General features: G+C 42.7%; 2 protein-coding genes and 1 long non-coding RNA gene across 4 annotated transcripts in view; 2 read left to right on the forward strand and 1 right to left on the reverse strand.

The window, feature by feature from the left end:
• Positions 1-2,059, forward strand: part of BTK (Bruton tyrosine kinase) — a 46,605-nt gene extending 44,546 nt beyond the window's left edge. For both annotated transcript variants that reach the window (XM_070759854.1, XM_070759853.1), the window contains exon 19: positions 267-2,059. In XM_070759854.1, coding sequence (XP_070615955.1) covers positions 267-335 — 69 coding nt within the window. In that variant the 3' untranslated portion in view covers positions 336-2,059. The remainder of the gene's footprint in view (positions 1-266) is intronic.
• Positions 616-2,381, reverse strand: LOC139171552 (uncharacterized). The gene is made up of 3 exons (XR_011559766.1): positions 2,056-2,381; positions 1,447-1,546; positions 616-1,357 (listed from the first exon to the last, which is right to left on the reverse strand). It is a non-coding gene; the product is annotated as an uncharacterized lncRNA (long non-coding RNA).
• A 1,461-nt stretch (positions 2,382-3,842) lies between these two features.
• Positions 3,843-8,436, forward strand: TIMM8A (translocase of inner mitochondrial membrane 8A). The gene is made up of 2 exons (XM_070758325.1): positions 3,843-4,131; positions 7,444-8,436. The coding sequence occupies exons 1-2, from the start codon at positions 3,886-3,888 to the stop codon at positions 7,603-7,605; spliced, it is 408 nt and encodes a 135-aa protein (XP_070614426.1). The 5' UTR covers positions 3,843-3,885; the 3' UTR covers positions 7,606-8,436.
• Positions 8,437-12,044: the final 3,608 nt, after the last annotated feature.

Below are 12,044 nucleotides of genomic sequence, written 5' to 3' on the forward strand. Positions count from 1 at the left end.
TGTCTCTCTCCCTCCCTTCTTCTCTCTCTTCCTCTCTCTCCCTTCCTTTTTCTCTGGCTAGCAGCAGAGGCAAGCCTGGAGCCCGGCTTCCCTCCCCCAGCCAGGACATTTAAAGGCTCCCAGCGCGGTGCCGGTAAGGGGAAGGCTGGTCCCAACCCCCCAGGTTGAGAAGCACTGGCTTAAAAAGGAAAGACCCCTTGTCTATCTTTTTTTTAGAAACTGTTTTATATAAGCCATTTCCTCTCACTCTCTCTTTTTTCTTGCAGAAAGCAGAAGAACGACCAAGTTTCCAAGTCCTCCTTGGGCAAATTATGGATTTAGCAAATGAAGATTAACAGATTAACAGAGTTGGAAGGGACCTTGTAGGTCATCTAGTCCAAGCAGGGGACCGTACACCATTTCTGACTAAGGGCAGTCCAGTTTCTTCTCGAAAGCCTCCAGCGATGAAGCTCCCACAACTTCTGAAGGCAACGTCTGTTCCATCGGTTGATCGTTCTCACTGTCTTGAAAATTTCTCCTTATTTCCAAGTTGAATCTCTCCTTGTTCAGTTTCTGTTCTGTCTGGGTCACTCTGGAAGCTATGACCAACCCAAAAAGATAAGCCAGACACACCGGTTGAATCCAAACACAGTTTTATGATGGTAAAGAGAAAAGAAGCCAACAGAAAATGTCCTTACAGGTCAGGAAAGCACTGGAACTCCAAACGAAACACGAAAGCAATTGTTCATACAGAAAAACAGGATCCTTAATGCCAAACGAGGCTGTTGAGCTAACAGACACAAACCTCCCACGGATCTTCAAGACTGCTGGGCCATGAGCCAGGAATAAAAACGCTGAGAGAAAATGCAGATAACACCAACTCCTCTTTGATAACACTCCACGCTGCCGAAATGGTTCTCATGCCTTATAAACCCTTCCCTGCTAATGAGGACCACACCCAACCCCCAGGTGCTCCTCATTCAGCGCTGATAATATCTACGCAGTTGAGTTCTCCTTTGAGCTATGCGTCTCTGCCGCATACTAATGATAGCTTGTGCTTCTTCATCCAGGGACTCCAGAGAATCAAAGCTGCTTGCTTGAGATAGCCCTTCCCCAGGGCTCCCAGGCCTTGCTTCATCTTCACTTTCTTGACTGCTGTCTCCACTGTCTGGCTGCAAAGAACTCTCCCCTCCGCTCTCAGACTCCCCCGGGCATGGAGCCAGCAGAGACGCAGCTGGTCTTTGATCTGGCTCAGGCTGAACCACAACAGTTTTCATCCATTATTTCTTGTCTGATGTCTGATTTTCCCTCGCGGTTACCCAAATGTACATTTCCTCCTGTGAATTGTTGCCACCTTCTTCAGTTTGCTGAGGAATTGCTGAATGGACATGGTGGAAAAACAAAATCACCAAGAAAGGCATTCATAACCAAAATTGTTTGATCAATTGAGAATTGTCTCCAACTCACCTTTGTGTTTGTCTTCAAAGCCAGGCAGAACTAACAAGACAGCAAGTGCCATATATAGATTGTCTCTCTATCCAGCAGGATAAGGTGTAGTTTTTTGCCACTGCAATCATAATAATAATAATTAATAATAATTTATTGGATTTGTATGCCGCCCCTCTCTGTAGACTCGGGGCGTGCCAAGCTAGCCAACAAGCCAATCATCCCCGTGCCAAGCCAGCCAACAAGAAAACCAGCATGAAACCAGCATGAAATTGTCATCATTTCTGATCCCTGACTCCCTCCACCTCTGTCTTCCCTTCACTATCATGGGTGCGAAACCCTCGCAGATTTTACCCACCTAGAGATTAACCTTGGTTTACAGGGAAAAAAAATCCTGCTTAGCGTTTGATATGATGAAAACCCCCAATGGACTATGATAACGGACAAATAGCAGAGGCTTTTGGTATAAAGATGCCTGGCTCTTCCAAGATTGCTGTAAACAAGATAATGGGATTTAACAAACTTCCGGAGAATGCAGCTATTCCAAAACGTTCTGGTGCAACGTTGGATAAAAATGCGAAAAAAGAATTGCATTTCAAAAAGGGAAAATAAACTTATTTGCTTTATCACCTTTCTTGGATCCTTGTTGACTTGTTCACTGGTGCTTCGTTGAAGATCTGCTTTTAATTTTTGTTTATTGTAGAGACGTGACCCGATTAATGTTAAGGTCCTAAATATTCTCTTCCTCAATAAATCACATTCAACGTCCTGCAAAACTGACTCTGCTTGGAGAAACTTATGCCGGGAGTCTTACTGTAGAACTCTTCAGATAATCTTTGGGGGAAATTTTTCTTTTCTTTTTCTTTTAAAAAAACACCAAATAGGTAAAAGTTGATGCGATACAGGAGAAGTGCAAAGCATGAGACTTCACCTCCAACTAGCAATACTTGAAGTCTGTTTCACTGTGAAGCAGTGAGAAAATAGAACAGAGAAGTAGTAAACAGGAAGGGAAAAAAAAAGAATTTGGCACAGGATATGCTGTAGACTGAACTGCTTTTATTGCAAGAGATACTACGGATTTTGAAAACCAGTTCGCAAATTTAGGCTTCAAGTTATTATTGGTACTTGAAAGTCCCCCCTCCCTCTTTTATCAATTTGCTCTGTCTCGCCTGAATGAAAATGCTGTTCGTTTAGAGCTGGTAGGTGAGCTATAAAACTGAACAATGCACAAAGGCACCATATTCATGGAGGATATGTATAGAACCTGCAAACTCAACTGCATTCTTAAAATAGCTTTACAAAGCTGTCTATTTATTTCTGCAAAGGAAGGAGACCGTAAGTTAAGTAACTCTGTAACGTTGCTCTTATCACGATTAAATGGAGGGTTTAAGTGCTTGTATGTTCATCCTCAAATAAAAGGGAGGATTATATTTTGCAGGGCTGAATTTGAAAAAAAAAAGTTTTCCCATAACTTCACAGTGCAACCTATTGTATATTATGCCCGCACTGTAACTATTTCCCGCATCCCAGATAGCCGTGTATTTACTGAACCACAGATTGCTGGATAAGCCATCATTAAAAGCATTGCTGCAACACACATCAGATCATAATGCATTTTGTTTGGTTCTGGTTTAATTCAGGAAAGCTTTGTATTCCAGAAAGCAATGCTTTAGATGGGATGAAATTAATTTGATTTGATATTAAAATGTCATTACAGTATGCATACAAGACAGGGATGGGTTCTAACTTATTTCGCTGCCAGTTCGCTTCCTTCCACACCGTGCTGAAAATTCAGCTTTTGTGCAAAAAACCTCACCAAAATCTGCCTGCACGGCGTCTTTGTGCGCAATTTTGCTAGCTCCGCAAGGTGCAGGAAACGTAATTGCGCTAAATCCTGAACTCGTGTTCCAGAGCCACAGAGCTGCGCGCAATTAGGCATTCCGGAAGCAGCCCACTTCTACGTTCTCGCCTCACAATCAGGAGGCTGTGAGTTCAGTCCTAGGGAGGGGCAGATATTTCTCTTTCTCTGGGCACATTGAGAATATATCTGTTGAAGAAAACTCCGCATCGGTGACAGGGAAGGGCATCCGGCCATTAATACACTCCATCCTGTGAGGGATGATGATTCATGATCATTATTTGCTTGGCTTTGAAAGAAAGTTATAAAGATCAATTTAAACAAAAATCCTGAGGAACCTCCTCTCTCTCGGTATCTATCATCTCTCTCTCTCTCTTATCTATCTCTATCTGTCTGTCTGTCTGTCTGTAATTAGACTGGGTTGGCAGTCGTCGAGCGAGTACCGCTCCAACACTGAAGAGGGCGCCCTAACGCCCGATTTCCTCTCCCCCTGCTCCCTGTCCGTCTTGCCGCTTTTCTCTCTTACAAATGCTCTGCCGGAAAACGGAAGCGCTCCCTCGGACCGGAAAGAAAAAAAAGAGGACGAGGGGCGCCGGGGGCGCATGCGCGGAGGGGCCGGCCCCGGGGAGGCACGTGAAGGTCGCCCGCCTGCCCGCCTGCCCGCTCTGTCCATTCAGCCGCCCGCGCTCTCTCTCCCTTTCCAGCCGGGGCCCGGCATGGACCCGTCGTCCGTCGCGGGGGACTTGGGAGCCGCCGTCAACGACCCGCAGCTGCAGCATTTCATCGAGGTGGAGTCGCAGAAGCAGCGCTTCCAGCAGCTCGTGCACCAGATGACGGAGCTGTGCTGGGTAGGGAGGCAGGGACGGTGGAACTCCCTGCCACTGGAGGGGGAAGTTGGGGGGGGAAAGGGGGGGAAGGAGGAGAAGGACCCCGTTAGTACAGCGGTGGAGGTCCTCAACTTACGACCGATTGAACCCCACATTGACGTGCTGAATGAGACATTGGTGAAGTGAGTCATTAAGCGAATCATTGCGGCAGTTAGAAACATAGAAGACTGACAGCAGAAAAAGAACCTCCTGGTCCATCTATATGTTGTTAAAGGGTTAAATGAGGTTCAGGAGGGAAGTGTTTTTAATAGGAAAGGGAGCACAAGAACAAAGGGGCACATAAAATACAGGAAATAGTATAAGGGCAGACTAGATGGACCATGAGGATTTTTTCTGCCATCAGTCTTCTATGTTTCTATCTAGTCTGCCCTTATACTATTTCCTGTCTTTATCTCTCCAACACTCCACGGACTGCATTGGCTGCCAATTGGTTTGGCGGGGCCTAGGGGGAGAGCTTTCTCTGTGGGGGCCCCAGCCCTCTGGAATCAGCCCCACCCTGGAGATTCGTACTGCCCCTCCCTCCTCACCTTACGAAAGAGCCTTAAGACTTATTTATGCCGCCATTAGATTCTTGCCCCCTAGCCAACGAATGTGTTGAGAGAATGATGAGTGAATGGAAGGACTGTTTTTTATGGTTTTGGGTTTTTTAGACTATTAAATTAATTAACTGGATCTAAGATATTGTATATTGTTCATTATATGTTGTAAGCTGCCCCGAGTCCTCGGACAGGGACGGCATAAAAGTCCCATAAATAAATAACTATATCCCCAGGGTGCTTTATTTTTACAAAGAGGCAACTCGATTTTCTGGTTCTTTGCTTTGAAGACATTTTGCTTCTCATCTGAGAAGCTTCATCAACTCTGACTGGACGGTGGGGAAAGATTGAAGGATTTATGCTCCTTGAAGACATTCTTCTGTTCTCCACCATCCGGGTCAAAGCTGAAGAAGCTCCTTGGAGGAGAAGCGAAACGTCTTCAAAGAAAAAAGCCAGAAAGTCCAGTTGCCTCTTGTAAAAATAAAGAACCTTTGGGACAAACCGTGTCCCGGATGACTGAGAATCTCCATTGAGTCCCATTGGGATTGGCTGACATGGAAGCAAATTAAATAATTAAATTAAATTAGACAGAACTACCTATAGGTCCCCCTTCCTTCAAGGGGGGGACTCTCCACTGCTTGATTTGTCCCCATTGGGGTAAGGGAAGTAATGGGGGGCTAGAGCTATTGGTGCTTTCCTGGAACTGTCTTCCCAACACTGAAGCTTGCCGGCGTGCCCTTCTGGGGTACCCCCCAAATGTGGGGAGCGCCAGCTTTGCTCAGGCTGGAATAGAGCCTCCAGAGTCAGGAGCAGCCTCCTAGGAGTGGAATTCCAGCTGCTGCTGGCAATAATAGGGTGCTTCTAGCTAGGTAAACGGGTAGATAGACAGACAGACATAGATAGATCTAGAAGATGGATGGGGTGGGTGGGTGGATGGATGGATAGATAGAAAGATAGTAGGTAGCTAAACAGGTAGATAGACAGACAGACATAGATTAGATAGATCTAGAAGATGGATGATCCATCCATCCATTTATCTTCTATAGCTATCTAATCTATATGTCTGTCTGTCTGTCTGTCTAGCATCCATCCATCTACTCATCCATCCATCTATCTCTACCAGTATCTATCTACTATATCTATCTAATCTATATCTGCCTATCTACCCATCTACTTTCTACCTAGCTTTGTGCCAAGTAGACACAATATTGGGAGCTCCTGGTGCACCAATATGTACCGCTTTGCCATTTGGCTTTTTATGTGTGTTGTGTTTTTCTTTGGAAGGCTCAAAGCAGCTTAGATGGGCTTTCCCCCCCCTAATTGGATTCACGCCACAGCCCTGTTAAAGACGGCTCAGGCTGAGCCAGCGGTTCAGGGTCATCCGGTGGGTTGCATGACCCGGTGGCTCTCCTCAGATCTGTGTCTGCCACTACGTTGACACTATTATAAAGGCCACGCACCAGGTCAGCATCACCGATCCGACTGTTGAAATCCACCCTTGCTTCTCTCAGCCAAACACGGGTTACTTTCACCTAACAATGTCATCCAGTCTGCTTGCCTGCCAGATTGACACCAGACGTCTACACTTGAGTTGGACAAGCGTGTCGTTTTAATACAGACACAACATTTGTGGCAAGCGTCTGTCTGTCTATAGTCTGTCTGTCTGTCTGTCTATCCAACTATCCATCCACCCATCCATCTTCTAGATCTATCTAATCTATGTCTGTTTGTCTATCTACCCGTTTACCTACCTACTATCTTTCTATCCATCCATCCATTGATCTTCTATAGCTATCTCATCTATATGTCTGTCTGTCTGTCTACCTATCTAGCATCCAGCTCCCCCCAGATATCAGAGTTGCCCCCAACCTCCTTGCCTTTCGCAAGCTCCTTAAAACCCACCTCTGTCGTCAGGCATGGGGGAATTGAAATTTTCCCTTCCCCCTAGGCTTATAGAATTTATAGATGGTATGCTTGTTTGTATGATTGGTCTCTTAAATTGGGGTTTTTTTAGATTATTTTTTAATATTAGATTTGTTAACATTGTCTTCTTTATTGTTGTTAGCCGCCCCAAGTGTTCGGAGAGGGGCGGCATACAAATCTAATAAATAATAAATAAATAAATAAATAAATAACCATTATCTATCTTCTATATCTATCTAATCTATATCTGCCTATCTACCTACCTACCTACTCATCCATCCATCCATGTTCTATAGGTATCGAATCTATATGTCTGTCTGCCTACCTACCTACCTATCTAGCATCAATCCATCCATCCATCTCTACCAGTATCTATCCATCTGTCTTCTATATTTATTTAATCTATATCTGTCTGTCTATCTACCTATCCATCAATCCATCCCTCCATTTGTCTTTATAGCTATCTAATCTATATGTCTGTCTGTATGTCTATCTACCTACTTACCTACCTATCTAACATATCTATCTATCTATCTATCTATCTATCTATCTATCTATCTATCTATCTATCTATCTATCTATCTATCTATCTATCTATCATTAGTTACCTAAGTGTTACAAATTCTGCATGTTCAGGGTTTTTTGGGTGGGTGGGTGGGTGGAAATGAGTCTGGGTGCAGTTGGCATCAATTTGGATAGGCTGAGAAAAAGAAAGAGAGACCGAGTTATGTATTTGCAAAGTCACAGTTCTGAGGCCTGAAATCATGGGTTCCCTTCGCTGTCGAATGACTTCTCTTTTTGTGACGTTAAACAGGAGAAATGCATGGATAAACCCGGCCCCAAGCTGGACAGCCGAGCCGAGACCTGCTTTGTGAACTGCGTGGAGCGCTTCATTGACACCAGCCAGTTCATTCTTAACCGGTTGGAGCAGACGCAGAAATCCAAGTCGCCCTTCTCCGAAAGTCTCTCTGACTGAGCCGGTGCTGTTTCCTTCCTTCGAGAAGGAGGACGCCATTTTGAATGGAAGAGGAGGAAGAGAAAGAACTGAAGGAAGGATTTTTAATGATGAGAAGCTGTGAGGGAGCTTGCCCCCCACGTTTGAGATGGACCTCAGGGCTTCCTGGCCACCTAGTCTAGTTCTGGTGTTAGAATTCCCCGCTGGGTGAACATTAATAACCATGCACTGTCACACACCTGCTATTTAACCCGGACTTTTGCTGTCATACATTTTAATTTCCTCCCCGCTTCCCCTGGATAATGGGACCTTCACACCAGAATGGTGGCTTGACTTATCTTTACTCAGCAGTTAAGGTGGGGGAAGCTCATCCTTTGAAACTTGAAAAATGGTGTGGGGTTTTGTTTTTTTTGAGATAAAGGGACTGGGAGGACTCAGATACTAAACACAGCTCCGGGGAGAATGTAGGGGTGCAAACGTGCCTTTAAAATGGTACTGTGCATAAGCACGACTCTTTCATCAAACAATCCAAATGTCGCTTGCTTGAATTTGCAGCGGAGTTTAAACCTTTTTGAAACGCAGATGGATCTTGCAAGTTGGACAGAGGAGCACCGGGATTAGTTTGCAAAAGGAGGCCAGTAGAAACCCATGGTCTTTCGTGAGGTGTTTTTCCAAACCTACCTCAGCACAGTAGACAGAAAAACACACACACACACAGTAGATGTGTGGTTGTTAAGAGGAGTTGTCGCTCATGTATGTCTCTTGCCAAGTACAAAAAAAAAATCAATCTTTCTACATCAAATTCCTTGCCTCCTGATCAGTGGAATAAACATCAATTGGATGCATTTTAAACTGGTGGTCTTTCCTTCTAGATCGCCGTAATTTTGACGTAGACGGGATGTTTTTAGTAGCAGCTCATGTTCCAGACTAACTTTCCTAAAAAGTGTGCTTCTCAAAAAGTGAGTTAGATTTAAATTCTGGACTCGGCATCAACCTGGGAATTGAGTCCTGGTGCTTTATAGAACTGGAACACTAGATACTTAGGATTAATACTCGCAACAAAATACAGTACAAAAAAAAAGATAACTATGACATGGCAATCCAAAAAGTGAATGCAGATTTGGAAAAATGGCAAAAACTCATTTCTTGGCAAAATTGCCTTAATAAAAATGAATGTGCTACCCAAATTACTATTCTTATTTCAAACAGCTCCTATGAATAATAATAATAATAATAATAATAATAATAATAATAATAATAATAATAATAATAATTTATTAGATTTGTATGCTGCCCCTCTCCGAAGACTCGGGGCGGCTCACAACAATGATAAAAACAATATTATAGTGGCACAAATCTAATATTAAAAGAAATAACTAAAACCCTATCATATTAAAACCAGACAACACATACATACCAAACATAAATTATAAGGAGCCTGGGGGGAAGATGTCTCAAATCCCCCATGCCTGGCGGTATAGGTGGGTCTTGAGTAGTTTACGAAAGACAAGGAAGGTGGGAGCAGTTCTAATCTCCAGGGGGAGTTGATTCCAGAGGGCCAGGGCCGCCACAGAGAAGGCTCTTCCCCTGGGGCCTGCCAGACGACATTGTTTAGTCGACGGGACCCGGAGAAGGCCAACTCTGTGGGACCTTATCGGTCGCTGGGATTCATGCGGTAGCAGGCGGTTCCGGAGGTACTCTGGTCCAATGCCATGTAGGGCTTTAAAGGTCATAACCAACAAGGTGTTTTTTTTAAACATTAGATAAAATAATTCACAAATTAATATGGGCCGAAAAGAAAGGTAGAATTAAATTAAGTTACCTCCAGGATCATAGAACCAAGAGGAGTAATGGGACTACCTAATTGGAAGCTATATCATCAGGCAGCATCTATGACTTGGGTTAGAGACTGGAGAACCCTGGCACTAGAGGGCTTTAACTTAGAGTTTGGTTGGCTTATTTATTTGGTGCAAAAAACAAATGATATAATTATTTTAAGCCCAAAAGTTTCACCATCACTGATTTACACAAATCACTTTTCTACATTTAACCCTGCTGTTGTGTTTGCATTTACTATACATGTGTACTGTTTTGGGTATAACAAAGTAAAGAAAACGAAAAAAACCTCACACTCATAGTAAGAACCCCTCAAAGGAGGAAAGGTCAATCACAAAATTCAGATCCACATGACAAATAATCTACAGGGTCTCTAATTTCATTTCGGGTCTATAATTTTATTACAACAAACAAAAAAAATTACTTAAAGAAAAAGTGCCCAACACCAATAATCCCCACCCCACCACCATTTAGGGGGTTAAATTATTTGCAATAAGTTTCAATTTCTTCCTTAGCTCCGGTTTACATTTCTTTACATACAAAAAGTGATTGGAATTTATTTTTCACATTGTCGTCATAAATTCTACTTAAGATATAATTTTTCACCTTATTCCATCGTGCCATCAGCTCCTCCAATTTATTTTCATCAAAGTTATTTAATGTTATGGAAATAAGGAGCAGGGGTTAAATGGCCAATCACCCACCTAATAGTCTGTGCCCCTGCTGGAATTAAATATAGCAAGAAAAGCTGTTTAGGAATTAACTCCAGCGATTGATCCCCAACAGAGAAATAAGAGACTGGTGTTTTGTTTTTTAAGGAAAAAAAAACAAGCCAAAGGAACGTATTTGAAAAATACTCTTTAATAACGCTTTTAAAAGTCAGTCACATTTTACGTTTGCAACATCAGTTATATAAAGAAAATATTTCACTTTAAATAATTTATAAAGCTTAAGGCAAAGCCAAAAAGGCTTTGTACATTCAAAAGGCAGCGGAACACTGTAGTGAATTCAGAGAGCAGCTACAACGGGGGGAAAAAGGTTGGGAACACATTTCAATAGACCTTTTGCTTATTTTTCCACAAGTGCTTCATTTAAAGAGCTAAATGTCGTATTTTGCGACTATTAAGACACACTAAGATTTCAAAGAGGTAAGGAAAAAAAAGTTTCCCAGCCGCCAGGAGCACTCTGCAGACCTCCAAACTCTCAGCGTACTCTGTTTTTGGACAGGGCCAACAGCAATTGTATTTAGACATATATACTGCTTCCTAGTACTTTTATAGCCCTCTCTAAACGGTTTATAGAATCAGTCACTTGCCCCCCGACAATCTGGGTCTTCACTTTACCAACCGCAGAAGGATGGAAGGCTGAGTCAACGTTAAGCCGGTGGTGAGATTTGAACTGCTGAACTACAGCTAGCAGTTAGCTGAAGTAGCCTATAGTGCTGCACTCTAACCACTGGGCCACCCCGGTGGGGCTTTGGGAGGCCAAAAATGGCTGTATGGGTTGCATAAGATGCGCCAACATTTTCACCCTCTTTCAGGGGGCGATACTCCGAAAAATACGGTACTCCCTCTTTATAATTACTCTGCCTTCAAGGTCAACAGTCATTCCATTTTCTTTTCCTCTGCATTCTTCAAGTTCATGTTTATCACTTGGAAGAGAAAATGTAATTATTATTTTATTTGCCTTTTCCATGTTCCGATGTCAGTTTCTCCTTCTATTGCCCTTCTCCAAGGTGCCTTTTCCATACCCACAATGGGACAATATTGCTTGGCCACCCCTGGGCTCATGGAGGTATTCATATTTTTAAAACAATACACCTGTAAGCACATTCCCCCCAACCGCTTTTTTAATATATCTGCTCTCAACAGTGGGTTTGCGTGTTCCAAATTGAAACACTAATGGAGCTGCCAATTTAACCCATTTATATCTGAATATAAATGGGTTAAATTGGAAAAAGAGATTAATGGGATAAGGAATAGAGAGTTAATATTTACAAGGTGGAGTAAAAGTGATTTAGATAAATTAATAGGCCCTTTGAAAGGGACCTTCGAAATTTGGAAAAAGTGGCAGGGGAAATTAGGATGGAGTAAATCAAAGTTGTCAACGTTGTATGTCATAAATAGAGACAATGAAACAAACCTAAACAAGGTAATAGGTGAGCTGAAGGGCCGGGGAATAAATAGGATAGAACATTTAAATGAGAACGATGGAAGGATTAGCAGAAACCGAATAGAATGGTAGTTGGGCCAACAGGGATGCTTGAAAATAAATGCAATATGCACACACCTGAATGAAAGAGAAAATAAAGAAGAAGGGAAGAGACTGAATTAAGAGAAAAATTTACGAGAAAAAAGCAATAGTACAAAGGCACAGGCAGGTACAGTGTTTCCTCGATTTTCGCGGGTTCGAACTTCGCGGAAAGTCTATACCACGGTTTTTCAAAAATATTAATTAAAAAATACTTTGCGGGTTTTTTTCCTATACCACGGTTTTTCCTATCCGATGACGTCATATGTCATCGCCAAACTTTCGTCTGCCTTTAATAATTTTTTTTAAAATAAACTTTAATAAATAAACATGGTGAGTAATAATCTGAATGGTTGCTAAGGGAATGGAAAATT

The sequence above is a fragment of the Erythrolamprus reginae genome, chromosome 8 (genome assembly GCF_031021105.1).
Source record: "Erythrolamprus reginae isolate rEryReg1 chromosome 8, rEryReg1.hap1, whole genome shotgun sequence".
Classification (NCBI taxonomy): Eukaryota; Metazoa; Chordata; class Lepidosauria; order Squamata; family Dipsadidae; genus Erythrolamprus; species Erythrolamprus reginae.

Excerpts from the sequence above, each read along its gene's own strand:
- TIMM8A (XM_070758325.1), top strand. The coding sequence starts at position 3,886 with ATGCGCGGAGGGGCCGGCCCCGGGGAGGCACGTGAAGGTCGCCCGCCT. Across the intron at positions 4,132-7,443 it reads AGATGACGGAGCTGTGCTGG|GAGAAATGCATGGATAAACC; the intron begins GTAGGGAGGCAG and ends GACGTTAAACAG.